Source organism: Pavona decussata, unplaced genomic scaffold (genome assembly GCF_977016875.1).
Source record: "Pavona decussata unplaced genomic scaffold, jaPavDecu1.1 SCAFFOLD_124, whole genome shotgun sequence".
Lineage (NCBI taxonomy): Eukaryota > Metazoa > Cnidaria > Anthozoa > Scleractinia > Agariciidae > Pavona > Pavona decussata.
Window position 1 is genome coordinate 90,328 of NW_028145538.1, and position 21,713 is coordinate 112,040.

General features: G+C 37.6%; 1 protein-coding gene across 1 annotated transcript in view; it reads left to right on the top strand.

Annotated features, from left to right (window-relative positions):
• The first annotated feature begins 1,546 nt into the window (after positions 1–1,546).
• The window catches only part of LOC146469307 (sortilin-related receptor-like), a 101,420-nt gene continuing 81,253 nt past the window's right edge, over positions 1,547–21,713 (top strand). The window contains exons 1-9 of the mRNA XM_085123315.1: positions 1,547–1,865; positions 4,926–5,165; positions 5,811–5,966; positions 6,939–7,006; positions 11,488–11,546; positions 14,045–14,157; positions 14,847–14,933; positions 18,231–18,394; positions 20,642–20,840. Coding sequence (XP_084979441.1) covers positions 1,596–1,865; positions 4,926–5,165; positions 5,811–5,966; positions 6,939–7,006; positions 11,488–11,546; positions 14,045–14,157; positions 14,847–14,933; positions 18,231–18,394; positions 20,642–20,840 — 1,356 coding nt within the window. The 5' untranslated portion in view covers positions 1,547–1,595. The remainder of the gene's footprint in view (positions 1,866–4,925; positions 5,166–5,810; positions 5,967–6,938; positions 7,007–11,487; positions 11,547–14,044; positions 14,158–14,846; positions 14,934–18,230; positions 18,395–20,641; positions 20,841–21,713) is intronic.

A 21,713-nucleotide genomic window follows, 5' to 3' on the forward strand; every position in this document is an offset into this window, starting at 1 on the left:
ACTAGCGCAATGCTTTCTGTAGGAAGTTAAGAAACGAGAACGGCAGCGGTAACGAAAACGTCATTTAAAAATATTCATGCAGTAGTCAGTCCCGGAAACTCACTCGCCTTTAGAAATCAAAGAACCAGGCAGTGCATCTTACGTACAATGGAAGACATCATGGGGTGGGAACGTTGACAATACAGCGGAAAACCTTCAGTTTTTTTTTTTCAGTCCTTGGTGTAGGGTTTTAGTTACGAAAATTAAGAGACAAACGTTGACAAGAAAGTGGAATTCATGTATTTGCATCTGTTTCTTCTTCTTCTTCTTCTTTTTCTTTCTTTCTTTTTTTTTTTCGAGTGGGTCTTCGTTTTAGAGCGGGTCTTCGTTTTCGAGTGGGTCTTCGTTTTCGAGTTGTTCTTCGGTCTTCGTTTTCGACATTACCGTTACCTTGTCGATAACAAAAGCTTGTCGGATACTCTTTCAATCGTTTTCCCTATGAGTTTGTATTAGTTTCAATGTGTGAGGAATGTTTTAAGTTTTCAGTTGCCTAGTTCCAAACAGCATACATATGGTCTTACTCTGATCGAGTACCAGCCTCATGTTGCTTGCTAACCACTGCTCAACATAGTTTGGCCGATCATTTTGAAGAACCTGCTTGAAGAGACCTGGACTGAAATAAGAGAAATAAATGACTGTATCATCAGCATGTATGCCTAGTAAACAACAAACAGTATTGGGCCCAATATGATCCTTGAGGAACCCCATAACGAATGGCTAGCCTAGATGAGATGATACGTCTTGCAGGTTATATTTGACCTCAATCGCGGGCTGAGATAATTTACACATATTGATCAACCTACCGCCGTTTCAGATCATTTTACTCTTGCTGGTCAATCAACAACATAAAACGCATTCCCCTAGAACTCATCAACTGTAACAGAGACGGCCGTTTCGCAAAGCTAGAGAAGCATTTCTAAATTCCGCTGAATAAACTCGGGTTAAATTTGCAAGGTTAAGACTCTTGAACTCTATGGGATGAACAGACGAGATGAAACTTTATCTATTTATATCTCTATTTTATAGTGGCTTTTGTGCACGTTTGTACTTTCTATTTTTGTCAACCAATCATATCTCAGCGCACTTAGTATCATTTTAAATATTGTAAACGTTTATTTCCTGTCATTGGGCAATAAAATTATCGTTTTTAGATGTCCGATCAGCCTTGCATTTGGTTTTACGTTTTATTCAATATTGCTGATCCTGATCTACACAAAGATCCGGCTTCACTTTGTTGCTGTTTGTCAGCTTTATTCAAGAATTTTTAAAAGTACTACAGTGCTATGTTTCACCACTTCTTTGCTTGGTTTTCATGAGGTTCTACTGTTGTTTTGTTTAAGTTCAGGGAAATAATCAGTCAACTGTGAATTCTGTCGTTTATAACCCACTCCCAGCCATTCCATTTTCGACCACATCCTTTGTTCGTGAATTTGTCAAGTCATTGCTGCGTTTGCGCTTGAGAAGTCACGTGACATCACCTTCACGTGACCTCGTTAATTTCCCAGTTTCGTACCAGTCTCAGGCCAGACGCTAAAACTCGCTCGCCGAAGCTGAAGATGGAGAAAGAAGTGCGGGCAAGTATAGTATTTCTGGCCTGTTTGATGTTCTCAGCAGCTGGGATAATACAGGCAGATGATGTTAAGGAGCCTAGAGTGAGACATTTATTCGTACAAAGGCAATCGCCACTACCAGGCGCCCCGCGAAAGTTGTTAAAGGTAGAACACGAACCCGATCTTGACAAGTCCAGCGGTGACGAAGATGCTCATAAAGTGTTTTCTCGTGTTCGTCGATCGTTGAATCCGGATAGGACTCCCAAAGTGAACACGGTAAGCACTGATGTTGTAGTTTGAGCTGTGAAGTTTGTTCGGAATTGCGTGCAACTGAGTTGAAGCTGCATTCAAAATCATGCATGAATTAGTGGGAAGACAATATTTTGCATGATGTCATGGTCTTAAGAAAGACTTCCGCATTGAGATTGCCAGCGAATGGCGCTGTTTTAGGCGTATTTTCCTTTTGGAATCGACTTTGCCATTGTTGCATCTGTTATTTAGAACAATTTTTAATAGTCCTGAAAGAAGTTGAGCTGAACTTCCTCAATTCATCAACTTTGACGCATGTGCAGGCTTAAAAGAAGATCAGACTTGTTCGTGTATTGTTTATCAGTAATTGTAGTTATGCATTTTGCTGTGGTGATACCTCTATATTTCTTACTTTGTTGACTATTTGCATTTGCTCTCAGCCTGTTGTGCACAATCTGCATGGTCTGTAGAAATTTTAGTTCTTGGATCTTTAATTAAGCTTACATAAAGGGAAGTTACACAAAATTTGTAGATTTCGCCGTCATTTGCAAGCCAGTGTTTGGCCTCATTAGAGACGATGCAGGTGAATTCAGTGGACACCTTTATTTGTAACAGTACAATAAAACAGGATAATAATAGTTTATCTTTTTGAAACTTGAACCGTTATTGAAATGGCAAAGGGAAAAAACACTCTAACTGTTGAAAACTTCAGTTGATTAGAATTTCCAGCTGAAAGAGCAGCTTAATTATCTGTTGTGTTTGTATATCTGAGGCAGCGAAATACAGTTGCCGTAAAGGTAGCAAGCTAGCCCAGAAAACAAGATTTTGTAACATTGTAGGTCAGCAAAATCCAAGATCCCAAGATATTGCCTAAATTTAGTGATTGTATAGGGACCATCGACACCTAATTATGTAATCATCCCTGACACTTTTTTGTGACATCTAATTTACGATGAAACAACAGGGGCCAGCTGTTCAAAGGGAGGAAAACTTTATCCAGCAGATAACTTGCTATACAGCGGAGAAAATGTATCAGTTGCAATTGGAACTCATGCATTAATTTTTATTGCTGGATATATAGCGATTAATTTTATCCACTGGATAGAGTTATCGGCTCTTTGATGAACAACCAGTGCCTGATCTAGAAAGCTACAAGACGTTGAAACGTGTGATGCACACTCACAGTGTGCAAACATTCAATTCTGCTAAACTGCCATATTTTGAAAAGACTTGCTAGAGTGCGCTGCTTTTTAGTTTTCAACAAGGAGCATTTCTGGTAAAAAGTTCTCACATATCCTAAGAGAACTATAATCTGTAAAATGTACACTGTACATCAGAAAGAATGAAAGCATTTGGCTGGAATTTGGAGATATGCATTCTGAAAGAGCAGTGGAATTTGGAAATTCAGCATAACCAACAGGAAAAACCTGCGGTTTATAAAAATAATAAGCTTTTAATTACAACTTCTGTGGAAAGGCATTGATACAGTAAGTCAGATGTCAGTTCTGAACACATTGTTGTTTGAAAAAATAAGCTTCGCTTGTTTATTGGTGTATTACGCCTTAGAAAAAGTTGAACAGAAACTCATTTCTTGTCAGTGATATTGTCTGTTAGTAATAATTACCAATTAATACTACTTTCTGAAACAAATTTCTGTTGAATCCCTTGAGTTTTCAGTATGCATGTATTGAGAATCTACTACAGATGCCATGTACCAGCTTGTCATAAGTAAAACACGCAGTAGATTATGTAAGTTAGCACAGCTTGCAGCATATCAATAATATTTATTGGCTTGCCCAGGACATGTTTCAGTCTTATGTGTTTCTCAGCATTTTTTGGGTACAAAGTAAGAGAAATGATGATGATGGCAGATGGCATTTTAGTTCAAGATGAGAAATACTTAATTTTACATGTACAACATTTATTTAATACAAGATTTAACCTGACTTGTTATGGTTGATTTCCTGCACGTACAGAACATGTTAATACAAGTGTATGTAAATATTGAATCTTTATTGTCAAATTTGATGTAAAGTTGCTTCTGAATCTAGCTAGCAGTCTTCTGTGAATGTCAAAGTCTAAAACACCAAAGCCAGGGAGCATGCTACATCTTTTGCCTTTTAGGTACATGTATTTTAATTAAATAATCTACACACTGGAAAGGAAAAATTAAGTTTCGAAACTCAGTACAAAGCAGGGTCTGCATGAATGATTTTTTTAGAAGTTATAGTTTCCTGGTTCACTGATAAATAAATTTAACTTTCAAATAATTTTATGAGTGTCTTGTCCCATGGATTTATTTTTACAGGGAAAAATGTTCATTTAGTGAGTATGGAAAATTGAATGGCACTGCTGTAATACATTTCTTGAGAGTTTTCAATTGTGATTTTTTGTACTGTAGGATTTTATCCAGAGACTCAAATGTTCGACTCACCTTACAACACCACACTAAAGTACAATGTGCAGTTCCAGAGAAAAACCCATACCCACCCCATGGAAGGCCATTGCAAATTCCTAGGGGGAGGGCGGGTCTTAAAAGTCAAAATTTTAGAAGCAAAGTATGAACTTCCAGCTAAACTTGAATTTCCTGGAGGGACAGGGGTTGGAAAACAAAAACCCTTCCATGGGGGAGGATGGATATTTTTCTGGAACTACACATTCAATGTACCACCCAACAGTTTCCATTGATGGTCACACCTTGGGATTTCATCTACATACTCAAAATTTAGAATTAGCTTATGATTCTTATTAGCTTACTGACTCAAATTTTGTCTTTGCAAAAGCCTGCCTTCAGAGCCTGTAATAGTAATTGACTTAGGAGGAAGATAATTATTAAAATCCAGTATTTCCTAGATTTGCAATAAAGTGTTGCACACACCAGACTCCAGAGATTTTTGAACCAGCAGTTGGTAGCCAGGAGAGACTCTGGGGTACTGGAATTTTTTTTACTGCAAGACTTCTGTGGTAAATCCAATCAAAAGTTTTTCGATTTCTTCAGAGTCTCTTCTGGTGACCTAGAGCTAGCCAAAGATCCTGAGGCCTCTGGGTATTCATTTGATTTCCACTCTAACATGCTGCTTTCTTCAGTTTTCACTAAACGACAGTCACTACATGGCCTACGTGCACTGGGCAGGGGATCACAGGGACACCATTGTGGTGTTGACGAGGGATAAAAATCCAGGATTGCACAGTAACAGCCATGTGTGGATCTCCAAGGATTATGGCCATAGCTTCGTAAATCGGACGTCATCCTTCATGGTATCAGATTTCAGCAACGCATACGCGCTCATTAACATGTTTCATGCTTCACCTGTGGATAACACAAAGGTTAGTGAACCTGACAACGAAGTTATTATCTGCAGTGTAGGCAAACAAGTTTTGAATTGCATTGAATTGAATATTCATTATTTAAACATGGTAAACCTGGCCAGTTTTGGTGAATAGTTGCTGAGTTTGCTCCTGTGGGTGGCTTGGATAGCAGGGTAAGATATCTATACATGTAGCTAAAGGTTGCCCACATGGTAATGCTGAAATCCTTTTTTTTGTAATATTTCAAGGTCTCACATACAAGTTACACAATGAGAAGAACCCTTTCAAGCCTCCTTAATTAACCCTCTGTAATAAAGGACCACTGAAAGTAACTGACTTCACACCTAACCTGACGCTTTTCCCAAGTGACAGAAGAAACCTCCGTCAATAAAACTGCCTTGTCAATGACTGATCAGTCATTGAAAATATTAACCCTGCTGACATTTTTTTGTGGAAATGGTACAAGCCCATAGCTGTTTAAAATTTGCAACCCCCACATGTAATGATCAATGGTTATGCAGTTATTGCTATCCATGATCTTTTACAAGGATGTTCTGACTCTTACATGTACATGATGATACATTGTTAAAGACAAGTTTAAAATTAATGTAACCCACTTACAACTTACCAGTCCAGTCATTTGCTCTTATTTTGTTCTTTCAGTATCTTTTTGTTGACACTCGAAACAAACTGATATTTAACACAAGAGATGACTGCACAACATTTTTTCGGAAGAGAGTAACATTTTCAGCAGATGAAATTTTCTTTCATCCAAGTAGTAGTGATGTTGTTTTGGCCTACGATGAGACAGCTTCAAAGGTAATAAATGTTACTATAAGGAAGGTCTGAATAATACAGTAACATTTTCATCATCATCATTGTCATCATGATCATGATCATCATCGTCATCATCATCAGCATCACCATGACTACCACAACCATCACCATCGCTGACATTACCAGGTTTTAGTCCTGCCAATCCTCAGTCTCATCTAGTGTTGTCCCTTTACTTACAGTCAATCCACATCGCACATGGTATTTTTGTAATATGAACAGAGTTTTGAAATTTACATAATGTACAGTCATGTTAGTTTTGAACATTACCAATGATATTTCAGTCTAGTGTTCCTGTAGAAATTTCTCTTAGTTTATTGACGGCATAAAGCTACACTGTATCACTATGAATTGTTCCTTACATTGCAGCATATTTAATTCTTTCAAGAATAACAGTTACAATTGTTTCCCAAGTATTTTGAATAAAATTATTTTTTTTAGTTAATGCGTCTTTTTGGAAAGATTTCCAGAGAAATTTAATGTTCAACATTCCATTCAAATGCTGGACATTTCAAAGAGGAATTTGAATGTTCATTTATTCTCTGAAATACTGGTCATGCCTGATGTAGGCTGACTGTAAAATATAATTGTATATGGTACAATTCATGTATGGTGCCCATGCACTTTTTCTTTGATGCTTGCCACTCTAGGTTCTACTCCAGCAGAGCTTTAAGAAACCTCTGCTGGCCCATTCAATGATCATGCACCATAGTCACAGGAGTTCTACACTTACTAATCTGGGGTAATTCCATGTGCGGTGATTTGAATTTGTTCTTGGTTTAATTTTTTTTAAAATGATGAGTTTTATTTTTACTTCCCATTGTTCAGAAAAGTTAGAATGTTTAGAATTTTCTGTGGGCAGCGCTACATCCTGTTGCCAACCACCTTTCCTTACAAGAGATTAAACCGTTTGAAACTTACCCAATCACTGTTTAATGTATGCAATATTGCCACCAGCTTTACGTTTCCCGAGACTTTGGATTTACATGGACTTTGAAGGATGAGAATGTACGTTCCTATTACTGGTGAGTATGTACAGCAGTCTAGTTATTTGTTCAATCCTTTCATAAATTTTTGGTGTCATTAATCTTGTACCTACCATTGCTACATCTTGTTTTCGTTAACTTTTTTTTTGGGGGGGGGGGGGGGATGGGGCTGGGGTAGAAAGGATCTATGATGATCACTTTGGTCAGTTTTGCATGAGTATCGACACTTATAAGTACACATGATGTTAATAGGTCTTAGAACTTTGTTTGGATTTTGTTTCAGTTGTTTGTCATGTACGTACATGTAAATCAAATTATTATTAATAATTTATGATACAGACTGAAGTGATTTACACAGTACATACAGTACGTACATGACAAACAACTGACTTTAGAGATGTGTACATACACTTCTACACTGTATTTATTATGTAATATTAATAATTATTTTTTGCCACACAAAATGTGTTAAACACGGAATGCGCAATTACAAATATATACTGAGAAATTATTTTTTGCCACACAAAATGTGATAGACACGGAACGCGCAATTACAAATATATACTGAGAAATTTAAAGAAAAGTGGCAAGGAGACCGAAACGACAAGTTTTATCTAAAGGTTATTATGTGATTAGGCCTCCTCAAACTACAGTGTGAGTGTGTATTATTTGTTAATTTTACAATGTGCAACTGTTCATGGTTCCAAGATAATGACATGGCAACTTTTGATGCAGTAGAGAAGAGTTGATGGCAAAACAAAACAAAACTTAAAGATATGCTCAGATATTTAATATCATTCATAGTCATTATTGAATAATTTATTTTTTAGTCTCACAAGATTTCTTAAAAGAGCAAACAAAACTTGAGTCGTTGATTGTATGAAATTTAGGGCCTTGGAAAAAAGACAGAAAATTTCTTAATTGTAGTTCAGCAAAAGGATGGGCAAAAGCAGTGCTGTCAATAAGGCTACTTTCATCTCACTTTACTGTTAATTTTGGTAAGAACTTAAAATAAGGAAAAGATCCAACAAGAATACATGTAATTGTGAGACATCCACCTCAAACGTCTGAGTCGAAATAAAGGCACATTTCAGGAGTTTTAAACGTGTTACCTTTGCCACGTGCGATGGAATTAAATTGATCGAAGGGGTCGTGGAACGCCTGCGACATTTTCAGAGAACAGCATCCAGCAAGAAACCAGCTTAAAATAATGAAAAGATCCCGCTAAAATAGTGGTGAAACATCCGGCTCAAATGTCTGGGTCTAAGTAAAGGCTCATTTCAGGAGTTTAAAACGTGGAACTTAACCTTTCAGTGCAAGTATAAAAAGTTGATGCAGATCGAGGTGATCAAAGGGTCATGGAATGCCTGGGACAGTGATTGAGATTGAGATTTTTAGGAAAAGAACGCTTGTAATATTTATAGAATATGGTTAATATAGTCTTAATTAATTTTGATTGTTCTTAAGGCCCAAATACTGTCTGGAAAATGTTGAAAATAACATTTCCAAGCATCTAAATTTCAAAATTTTCTGGGGGAGGGGGGGCATACCCCCAGACCCCCCTAGGAAGCTTACGCTTTCAGCACTCGAAAAGTAGGCTGCCGCCTACTTTCCCAGTGGGGATGCCTACTTCAAAACTTATTGACAGCACTGAAAAGGCATGGCATGGGAGTTTCTAAGACAGTATAATTTTAAGTACATACATTAGATTTGGTTGGTTTAAAGGAAATTTTAAGTAGAACCTTGATCTACATGTTAGAACCTTCGTCTACACGTACAAAGTTGTCATTGCTTATAATTTCTGATTATTTTTATCTTAATTCTTAACACGCCTACTTTTATTCTGTATACATATATATGAGGGCCACTAATTTTTCAGTGATCATTGTTGTGTGCTACCCTCTATATATAAAGTTGATTATTATTATTATTATTATTATTATTATTAATATTATTATAAATATTATTATAATTATTATTATTAGAGTGCGACAGGAATCCTTGTACCTTTGCTGCTTTAGCAAGGTTTAATTAATACCGTGTAGGAGCAGTGAAGGTTGGCACTGACATTACCCGTACGAAAATTCTGAGCAAGACACGAGCGAGATTCCGGCCTGAGAAATGAGCAAGACATAGCCAAACACTAATCAGGCTTGCAAGAGCGTGACATTTTGAACGATACGTGAGCGAGAATCCACCGAGACAAATGAGCGAGACATAGCCAAACACTAATCAGGCTTGCAAGAGCGTGACAATTTGAACGATAAATGAACGGGAATGGAGCGAGACATTTGTATTGCTGATGTTTCGCTGAAATTATGGCTTGAATTTGTCTCGCTAGAGTCGGGCTGTATTATGGCCTAAATTATAATGTAGGTAATGCAACACCAGATATTAAAAATAGCACGTACACATTAACTACCTGTCGTACTTCGCGTCAAAAACTCGTTTATGATAAATCTACGCAATGACTACAAATTATGACTACAATATATTTTAACAAAGTTAAACGTTTCTGCATTTAATAGTACTTCCTGAGGTAACTGAAACATCAGAATTAGTGGGATGTTTACTACGAAGTGATTTGACATATGTGAGTTAAATTGTTTATCTTTTGATCTAGGCGGTGTACTCTACACGCGATGTTTTCTGTTTGCGACTCTTCGATACAACTGGAAATTGAAACGAAGACACGGCTATTCGAAAGGCTATTCAAAAAAAAAAAAAAACTCTTTTAGCCTACTTGGTGCCATTGTGACTTTAAAATTATGACAGAAAAACCGAGTATAATTTTACAATACCTCATTCTAGCTCACTCCGATCTGTCAAGTACATACCTAAACCGTGAAACGCCTAGTATACAAGTAGCGGGCGGTATTTTGCTGGGTACTAAACGTAAACCTTTTTCTGTTACCTCCAAAATATTTATATTACAAAAGAAAAGAAGAGTCGCTCAAGGTGTGCCATTTGTTTCCTGCTGTTTCCCTTGCTGCACCAGAAGCTTTCGTTTTGAACAGCTAACTTGATTCCTAAAGATTTAATTGATTTGTTTTGGTTACGGGGCGGTCCTTTTGGTTTGCAGAAACACATCACGCATTCTGAAAAACAACGTAGAAAACGAAGAAATAATTTAGAGCTGCTATTAGTGTTAGTCAGCTTTTTATCAACACCGTTTGAGCTTCACTGAGGACTGTTAGAGCTTCATTTGAGCACGCACTAATGATTCATGGCTAAAATAAGTTTAACCGTTAAATGCGCGCGCTGAAAACAGCATCATCATCGGAGCAACCCCACATGCATGTACATTTTTATAGCCGTGAATCGATCGTTTTCCATCCAGTGGGAATTCAGGTAAAGTATATCAATCATTTTATCATTATACTTACGTTTGGGACGCACATGGAGAATAAATGAATCCCGAGGAAAGCCGTTTGCTTCTCTTGAATGCGCCAGTTTTACCAAGCTCTTTGAATTCATCAGAATTCATCCACCGGCCAGGGTACAACGAGAATTTCATACACTGACCTTTTTATCGCTGTGAAAGTATATGTAAGCATACAAAATTCCATCCATATCTTCGGAAACTAACACAGTCAAAAAGATTATTTTGAAGAAAATGGAGCTAAACGGTCAAACGTCTGAATGCTGAGCTTTCCTACTTGAACTGCCCGGCGCTAACGTAACGGGATAAGATTTCAAAACAACAGCCAATCAGGAAAGTCGAGTTCTTGATCATGCGATAGGTATCATCTATCTCTTTGCTTGAATTGTTTGTTATTTCAGCAGTGCGTGATTCTACCCCAATTTTTTATTGTATTTTATTTCGTGTAGCTAATAATTGCACTCGGAGTCAAGTATTTCGCCAAAAACAATTTATAGCCGTATCAATACTCGTAAAAGATCCTCGAAACATGCCAATCGATAATCTTCACGAACGTTGGTTTCTTGTCATGTTTGGAACACGCTCAGAGCCAGCCATATTATCGCCCATATTTGTGCATTGCAAAATTCATGGTCTACAAACCCAGAGGAGGTAAATATTTTTTTAACTATCACGTTGATGTATCGTTCCATTCTCGGCCATAACACAGCCCAGCAAATGTCACGTTCACCGCGTAAACGGCGTTAAACCAGTCCCGCTCGATCACGCTAATTTCTGGCTATATTATCGCTCTGAACATAGCAAGACAAATGTCTCGTTCTACTGCTGTAGCGAGACAAATCTGGTGTCTCGCTTTGTCTTGTTCAATTTATGCCGCAAAAATAACTTTATGGTCAGAATCAGGCCGGATTCTCGCCGTGTCAGGCTGTAAATTTTCGTACGGGTACTATCATTTTGCAATTGAACTTGGAATCGTAATTACAGTAAGCATTAAGATACTGCATATTATGTTCATGTACATTACCCGACTTTATTTTGAAAGTTGTTTATGCTAACTTTTTCCTCATACCATATCCTCAGTGCAAGATTTTTTTTACTAGAATCATTTTGACATACCCTTTGTTATTCTTTTCTATAGGGGTATTCCTCCATTTGACAATGCTAATACTTTGTATATTGAACGTGAACAAATGTCAGGTACTGTATGCCTATCTTTGAATTAACCTTCTAAAAAATAGTTCATTCGTATAAGTAACCATGTAATTTGGCTAGATATGTTGTCAGACTTCAGACAAAAGACAGGAAGACAGCTAATGTGCATTACAGCTTGAGGTGGAACTTGAGCTGCTACATGTACACGACTGTGGTTCATCATACAGCTGTAACTTGGTTTAATTTGAATGCAAAATTAATTGTTTCAACAAGAGAACCACATTCACTGAATCATATTTCAAGACTTACACAATCATGCATCACTGTTCTTATAGTCTTACTGTATAACTTCCACCTGCAAATGTGCAGTTCCAGAAAATATCCATACCCCCCACGGAAGTTTTTTCATTTTAACCCCCCACCCCCTGGAAATTTCCATTCCAGAGGGTTTATGATGATCCCCCCCCCGCCTCCCTTCGGAATTTCCTCCCTGAACCCCTCGGAAGTTCCAAATCCATTTAGAATATGAAAATTGACGACTCACACTATAACGATCAATTTTTTTCATTATTGAAGCAACGTCGACTGCTCTAGTTCAGCCATTTACAACACCTCGCTATTTTAGATCAATTATTCTTTTGCTAAAACTATATCTGAAAAAAATTGAAAAAAAAACTCCAAAATGGTCAACTTTTTACGTCAATAAAACACGGCTTAATTCTTTGTTGTTGCGTGACATGGTAGATTACGTTACTTTATAACTTTCTCGAGCACTTTAGAAATTATCTCTATCACGTTACAACTTTTCTTTTTCACCTAAAAACGACAACCTTTAACAAATTCTATTTTCATAATGACCTCCGCAGAAAAATGTTTGCTATTACCGCGAAGAAACCGCTATGAATATAAGTGGCACATTGAATATACGATACTGGATTTTAATTTATCAAGTAACATTTGAAGAACTTTGAAAACCCAGTCGAAAACTGGCTGCATGTACAAGAATTGAAAGCTGCCTTTGTAAACAGTTTCAAATTACGTTCCCCTTTCAAAAGTAATTGAGTTCGTGAATGAAATGAATTCGAGAAAGAAAAGAAATTTGTGTTTTCAACGTTTTGTTTCAGGTTTTTATCAAATAAACCTTGCTGTTTCACGTCCAACGGAATTCAATCTTGAGCAAATTTGCATACATTGGGAAAGTCTTGCGTTTGACTCAGTGCCAGCTCAAATTTCAACTGCAATGTTCATCAATATTCACTGGATGGAAATATCTCTGCAGAATCTTTTCCCTTTCTTCCAGAAATGTTTTTTGTGAAAGATTGCAATGAAGAAATTACATGTTTTGTGACCGTGGTGAAATAATTTTCCTTGGGAACACGACAGCGCTGCACGCCCGCCTGTTGTACATTTCGTCGTGTCAGAAATAGATTTCAACCGCAAACTAGCCTGTGGAACTACGAAAAGGCCATGCTTGTCAAATAGTTGCTTTGTTCAGAAACCTTTTAATCTCCTCATTTGTTGCTACAATACGAGTAAAGAGGGCTTTTATTTATTTCAAAATTCGAACTTCAAACTATTGTGAAGTCACAGCCATGCATGGCATGATGTGAGGCTGATTGACCGCTCCACGAAGTCGAACTTCAAAGAAAGATACCTGTCACGCGTTACTTTCGCTTCTCAGAAGGATTAACCAGACAACACTTCTACCAAAATGACTTTTCCCAGAATGATTCATCGTTTGCGCTGCTTTTGTGCCGGTCAAAATTATTTTTCCGCAGTGCCCGCGCGACTGAAAATTCTTGTCAGCCAACTTTGTGCCTCGCTTACGATATATTCGTGACTTTCCTTACCCTCTGGAGAAATTCTTCATAGGAACACCTTGGAAATTTCCATCTATTAACCCCCCCTCCCTCTCGGAATTTCCATTGATCTTCTGTGGGGGGGGGGGGGGGTATGGATATTTTCTGGAACTGCACAACAGAAATTACCTGAGATGCACAAAGTGTATAATTTATAAACAAAGTAGCTAGCTTGAGAGAAAAAGAAGTCATTCCTGGGTACCCCAGTAATATTTTGTTCAGTACACCGCTGTACTAAGCAATAGCTAGTTGTCTACACATTCAATACATGTATCAGTCGCCTTATGGACAATATGTTTTGTCAGAGTACGAGTTATTAATATTCAGTAACAGTTTGTAAAACATAATTGCTTTATTATAATTTTCATTGAAATTCATCTTTTTCAGTAGTTTAAGCCTAGCTCACTTGTATGAGTGCATTGTGCAGTTCCACAAAAAATCCATACCCACCCCAAGGAAGGTCATCAGAAATTCCTAGGAAGAGGCGGATCTTAAAAGTCACAATTTTAGAAGTAAAGCATAATGCTAAATGGGAATTTCCTGCGCGGAGCCGGGGGGTGCAAAACAGAAATTTAAGTTACCTTCTGTGAGGGAGTATGGACATTTTCTGGAAGTGCACAGTATTTTGGGGAATCAGTGAGAGAATACTGTTGTGATCTGTTAAATTGTTTGTCTCTTATGTAGGTGGTCTTTCTACTGTGGTGAAAACTGATTATTTTTCCAACTTTGCTACAACATTAATTTCCAATGTGTACGACTTTAAAGTCTTTGACAACTACATGTTTGCTACAAAGCGAGTAAGTACATAATTTGCAAATTCTTATTACAATAAGACCATCGTTTTAGTAACTACTGTATAATGTAGATAAACTACCTAACATTATTTAACAATCTATTATCCCGCAATTTATGACGCAGAATATTAATTGCCTGATACTTAGCTGATGAGGAAGTACAGCTGTAGGCTTAAGAATCAGGGGATATTCCAAAAGATTGAGCAGGATAATAATAAATTATTATTGTTATTGTAACAGTTCTACAATTTTATTCAACACATTGATAATTACAGAAATGCTGAAGATGATCTTTATTTTGCCAGTTTTCTCCCTGACACACGAAATTGTGCACATGTACATGTAACTATTAATATTTACAGATCCAGTATCTGTTGTATGAAGTCAATATTCAGTGTACCATGACCATAATTATATAGGCAGAAAACTGATTTTTGGGGTGTTCTTTTGAAAGAAAACTTTTCTAGAGGGGGGTGGGGGTGTATTTTATACAAGAGGAATTTCTGAAGGGGTGGGGGTTAAAAAAATTTAAAAATGGAAAATCCCAAGGGGTGGCAGGGTCCTATGTGAAGTTTGCTCTGTGCTGGGGGTATGGATATTTTCTGGAACCACACAATAATAATACTTGCACCAACTATACAGTACTAAGTAAAGGAATTGTTTTGATTGCTTTTTGATTTGATCTTTTTCAGTCGTATTCTGGTTCTCTTACTCTGATGGTGTCTCTAAACCGTACTGCATTCAAGCCAGCTCAAATTCCAACAGGCAGTCCAGCTCAGGTTGGGAATTTTTTTTACCAAATTCTTCTGAACTTTAGGATCTTACTTAATATTAATAATTGCGTTTAACATACATGTAGAAAGAATGCACTCTTAATACAAATTGGAGTAGAGATTGTATGGGACAGTTGATGGATCAAGGGATGGATCTTGGGATGGGTATCAGGCATATATACCCCCCCCCAGATTTTGCAGGGGCAGATGACATCATCACCAACTGGCAAAGAGTCTGGGATCAAGATCATCAAATGTTACATGTATCTTTGATTGTTACTTTTTTTAACTAGTGATTGTGCGCATGCACAATGAACGAGTTATAGCGATGGCTGACTGTTCGCTTGGTTGGTTGGTTCTATCGTTAACTTTCGGGGCGTGCGCAGTGAATGAGTTTTAAATTCAATTAGGAGAAAAAAACACGCGCACATTTTTTTGTTCACGGCCTATCAGGATATTCTTATTCAATATGTAGAGAATAATTTGACGATCATTTTAGTGTAAGAATGGAGATTTTTCGTTGAATCTGAGCAAAGTTATAGGGTTTTTGAATTCATTTTTTTCCACAAAGTGCGGTGTCTTTTAAGAATTAAAAATAATTTAATTTAGAAATAATTTAATTAAAAATAATTTAATTTAAAAGTAATTGTCGGCATGGACTTTGAATAAACAATCGCTTTTTAGAGCTTTTACCTTTAGCACTAGTGGCCTTATTTATTATAGGCCTCACCGATTTTTTAACCTATCCTCCCTTCGCGATTGAACTAACTGAATCGTTTTAGTCAGAAAGAATGCGTGATATTGCGTTGCGCAACTTGAAATTTTGCCGCCAAAAAATATTTCCCGCCAGAAAACGTCTTCAGCTGAAAGAAGCGCTGAAAGAAGCACTGAAAATGCTACTATGATCAACTTTTACCTCTTGAGTTTTAAGGTTTATCGCATAGAATTCTAGGAAAGATTAAAAACGCCGTTTACCGTTTCTTAATATCTGCATTGGTTCGCGAGATATTCACGTTTGAAAAGTGTGTAAAATATGTAAATGAGATGACTGATGACGTCACAAACTCAACGGAATTTTGGTCAAATATTATAAATAGAGCTATCTCAGTCAATTTACAACAGAGACCATTGAAACCTGGCAGGCTAATAGTTCTAAAGGCAATACACCTATGGCTATAAAAATTCCGTTCCCATGGCAACTCACTCTTTTCCAGGCCCCTCCAACCTGATTTCAATATTTTAGTGATTTTCAGCTTGAAAAACATTTAACAAGGCCACCAACTCGACCTAACATATTTATTCGCTAGCTGGATCATGCAGATGAGGCACCATTGGCAAATATCAAAATAAAATGCCAAAGATGGTCAGCAAGGCCTTAAGTATCAGGGAGGACTGGAACCCAGTATGTTGCCATGGTAACATAAATTGATAAGCTCATATTATGGAGCGCACCTAGAACAATGTCACTGCAAAAGAATCAAGCATTTCTGATGCAAATTGGGTGAGATATCTTTTTTCATAATATTTGACCAAAACTCTCAGTGTTGAGTTTATGATGTCGTCACTTGACTAATTTGCATATTTTAAAAACTTGAATATCTCTGGAACAAAAAGAGATATTTGAAAATAGTAAACAGCATTCTTCTTCATGTACAGACTACTTGTGTATGTTTTAAAATGGCTTAGATCAGAAAGACACGAATTTCGTCATAGTAGCACTTGAAAACTTCACTGCTAATCATAAGTTTTTGCATACATGAAAACTTGACATCTTTCATCATATTATTTTTTCCTTCTCATACAAAAGAAGTACATCAAGTAGATTAGTTTGCTAAAAAAAACTAGTTTTGCTGTCAGTTTTCACGCGAAAGCGGAACGTGCCATGTCACGCATCAGTGATGTCGTAAACAAAATTATGCAAATTTCTGGTGAAATGAACACTTTAAGATCTTGTCAGCTTTCATAGAGGTTTCAAAGGGAAAAATGTTTAATTTTTGCAATTTACAACTGGTAATTTATGGGAAAGCAAAAGGACATAGTCGATAAATAATTCTTATTTAGCATGAGCTTGTCATATTTCATTATTTTTACTGAAGGATTGCGTGGACTGAACTCCAAAGGAAAAATTTCACGCATTTATGTGGGGCACGAAATGTAATGCGATACTTTGTTGAACAGATTTCCCTTTGTGAGATTGGCTTGAAAAACACAAATCTACCTGGAAGTTAAAAAAAGTATGCCATACAGTAATTTTGTAATTTTAATTCCCAAAAAAACTTCACTTGCCCATCGGGCAAGTGATGGTCAGAATCCACTAGCCCGATTGCAAAATCCAGTAGCCCTGGACTATCGGACACGAATTTGCATGACATAGCTGCACATGGCGTGCTTCTATGAACTTTGAATAAAAAAACGTGATTTTTTTTATCGGCGCATCAGAATAATCTGACTTATTCAATCTGTAGAGAATAATTTGACAATCATTTTTATAGTACAAGAATGGTTATTTTTAGTTACATAATGGGGCAAAGATATAATTTCTTGTAGCTTTCAAGGAAGTTTCCATAGCCGTCTAAATTTCAATTACTGATGTGTCATCTGCATTCATGAGTTGGCTCACAGGAGCCTTTGATTTTACTGGTACATGTAGGACAGAATAGCTGCACCCTGTTTTCTTGAGGTACATATAGAATGTTTGAACTGACCTTTTTCCGGTGAGGGGTCTTGACATGGAACATGTTGATTTACGTAATATTATAAAGTAGGTACTTTGTTACTGCACTGGTTGTGTCAAGCCTCACTTCACTTCACTTGTCCCCTGGCGCCAAGATGGCGCATAGGGTTGTGTCATGATCAAGCGGTTGCCATTAACATTACTGTGATGCAAATTACACTGAGAATGTTTTTGTAGCACTATAAAGGCCCGTTGAAACGGTTTCAACATTTGCCCAACATTGGTGAACAGATGTTGGGCAAATGTTGGATGGACAGAGTGTACAAACGGTTTCAACGCCATTCAACATTTTCAAGAACAAAGAATATGTTGAATCAATATTGAATGTAATTTGAAACCAATTTAAATTTGATTCAACAAGCTTTCAACATTTTTTACGCTTACAACAATGTTGAATGACCTGTTCAAATGCCCCTGACATTTGGATCAACAACTTTGTTGAACTCATGTTGAAGCAAACGTTGAAACCATTTAAACAGGCCTTAAGTAGGATATGTGTAGTGCTGCAAACCTTTGCAGTTAATGGACTTCATGTCTGCCTTGTCTGCAATGCTTTGTTTGTCTTGTAGGATTTTTTTGTTGCTGATGCATCAGAGAACCAAGTTTTCCTAGCAGTCACTCTCAATCCAAGCACCACTCACCTGTATATATCAGACACTTCTGGAACAAAGTACAGTTTGTCAATGGAAAGAGTACTTTACTTCTCCCCCAATACAACTTCTGCGTGGCTGAGGTATGTCAACAGGCTGATTCTCCTCATTTTTCTTCTTGTGTTTGTTTAAAGATAAGAAATTTTTATTTACTCTTTGACAATTATTTCCTTTGTTCTCATATGGCCTAAAAACTACATTCATCAGTTGCTACATATCCTCAACGGGAAGTGGAAACTATGCTACATGTTATTTCCTTCTACATGGCTGATATCAATAATTCTAGTCTAGGGAAACTTCCCTGCCATACATGTAAATTACATGTATCATAAGCTGGTCCTCCGATTGGAGTCTCTTAAACAGGGTTTTTATTAGAAGCCAGGACCCGGGTACCAGCTTGTACCCATTTACTTTAACCCTTTCACCGCTAAAGGCGACTAATGTCGCCGTTTTAGAGGCTACCACTTTCAAGATTGGCCACGTTCTCAAATCCAGAAATCTGGTTATTATGGTCTACTAATAGTGTTAATTAGTAAGTGTTTTAGGCTTTAAGAGCAAATAAACTGACTTTATCTTCCGTTTGCTGTTCCATATCAACATTTATTTTCAAGCAAAACCAAAAATGCCCGTTTTCTGCGGCATCGACAAAGCTGAAAAACACACATCTTTGCTTCCAATATTTTAATTCAAAATCTCATTTTAAAACCAAAATTCCTTCATGACAGCAAACCTTAATCTCATGACTAAGCATTTATCTCCAATTTTGCCTCTCACGCGTACAGCTGTTCGAACATCAGCCATTTGATTCGAGCCACTTTTCAAAGCCCGTAATTTCCCCTTTGCCGTCCGAGTTGCATTCTGGGTAATTTCGATACAACGACAAAATGGAGGTCCCGATATCTTAATTCACTAGTTTTTTTATAAGTGTCGAGCCACCCGGTCCTACTGGCAAAATATCGCACACATCGTTTTCTTTGCAAGTCAAATCTCCCCCAAATTGCCTAGGTAGGTCCGAGAATCCACCCACAGAACGGTCAGAGAGACAACTTCACTCGTGAGCCACCATGACTCGATACGAACACTTTTGGCGTCCCAGTCGCTATGAAATCATCTCTCACCTCTGGATTCTTTCAGAGGATTGCCTCTACTCTCCATTCCAGCTTTATGATGCCAGCCTGGGAGCTTCTGCAGTGCAAAATGGCCCGAAAGTACACTTATAATATAAACCGACAACTTACCAATTAGAATGTGTTTGTGCTCGCGAGCAAAACAACAACGGTTCAAATAGCTGACGTCACAAAAAAACTTGAGTCCTCGTTATTGCAGAGCAGCGAACATTTCAAAGGAGATCTTCATATAGGACAACTAAATCCGTTTTGGTCATCTACATCGAGATAATTGTCCAGAGAGACCAAGAAATTTGGCAGTGAAAGGGTTAAGCGGAGTACCCGGCTTCTTGAACTTCTTGTTGTCCATGTAGCTGTTGGATTTATCTTGACTTTTTATTTTGTCATACAGTTATTAAATAGTAGAATAAACAAATTCTCAGAGATCACTGTGCCATCCTTTTCTAGTATAATTGGGTAAATGACGAGTAATGACAAATGGAGAATTTCTTTCCTAGAATGCAAAAAAATGCGTCCCTAGGAGTCTGATTTTTACTCACCCAGTTAGGGTACATGCCTACTCAACATCATGTGCCCTTCTACCTCAAAACTTAATGAAAACCCTGTTAAAAGCATTTACCTTGCTTTAAAACAAGTTGTTGCACAGTGCATACAGCTGTTTTTTCTGAGCCATCCCCTTCTCTTTTGTCCCTACCCTGCCTTGGCCTATCCCACCCCTCCCCCAGTCTGGTCTATTCCAGATTTGAATGTGGTGTTAGTTAGTGTTATAGTTCCTGATTTGTGGTGTTAGTTAGTGTTATAGTTCTTGATTTGTCTGGGGAAGGGGGGATGCAGATAGTTTTCGTGCTGAAAGTAATTAAAATCAAATTAAAGCTACTACCTTTCTTTAGGTTTATCTATATGTAACAACAGACTTGTATGATAGTCAAATATTGTCATGCGAGAAAAAAATTTCATGCTCTTAAAGTTTTGATGCCCCAACCCCTCCTCATCCTGGCTCAGGAGCTCAAAAGAACCCTGGTGCTCAGATACTGGTAGTCTCGCAAGTGTGTACCTGCAGAACAAAACATTTGCCTTAACTATGTACGGGGTATTTTCTAATCTGCCTTAAAATACCAACTAAGGAAATTAGACTTTTATCATGACAATGGTGGCAAACGTAGGAAAAAATGTTTTAATTCCTCCTGTTTATATTTGCACCAGGCGCTACATAGATGTATCATTTGTAGACTTGCACAAAGTGAAAGGGATGAGAGGAGTGTACATTGCAAGTCAGCTTACTGCTGGTCGAGTAGGACATCGCCATATCATGACCAAGATAACATTCGACAAAGGTGGAATGTGGCAACCAGTTGGAGCTCCTGATGTGGACAATTATGGAAATCCCTTGAACTGCAGTCTGGTAGGTGATACAATCTGTTTACATCACTTTCATTAAGTTCAATGCCAAGCAGATGCATAAGGCCAGGTCTCTCTTCTTGCAAGCTGCTGGCCTGTTCATTGGTAGAGTTCCAATCTGGCGATCTTATCAGTTGTCTATCTGCTCCCACAATCTTCCATTCTCCTCTAGGTCTTCCCAGTGACCCTTACCTACAATTTACTTGTCCCTATGCAGCTTGTGAATCAATCCAAATAATGCAACATCCTCAATTCAATTCTGGATTTTCCTTTTCATCCACCTTTTACAAATTTGAATCAAAATTAATACAGTTTGTTTGTATGTATTTAAATGTAGTTTAAAAGTGTTTACGGGCCTGCACGACTCCTGCAGTTCGCTGAAAGATTGGTATTAAAGCCTTTACAGCTTATCTCTGCTTAATGAGACGTTAATCTTGATCATGAAGGGAAAAACTCAAATATACTGAATGGAGATTTTCCTAATGATCATTCTGAGCCGTTAGGAGAAGTTTTTCATATGCCATTGAGTATGCTAGCTCTGTGGCATTTGTTTAGGTTCACCGGCTCAGATTAACTGCAAGATATCAGACAGCGCTAAATAAATGCTATCTATGGAGACATGGGATCCGTAGATTTCTTAAATGTAGATACATGTAGACACGCTAAACATGGTAAGCCCAGTCGCTCAAAGCTGATGTTTTGAACATCTGATTCAGTACATTGTCAGCGTAATCAGCCAGGCATACCCACCAACGCCAGAAGAGATTCAAAGCATGGTACAAGACCGGGAGGCGTGGAGAAAGCTTGTGACTGACTGCAGTGCAGTTGGCTGACTATGATGATGATGATGATGAGTCAGCTAGTGAACCTGTATTAA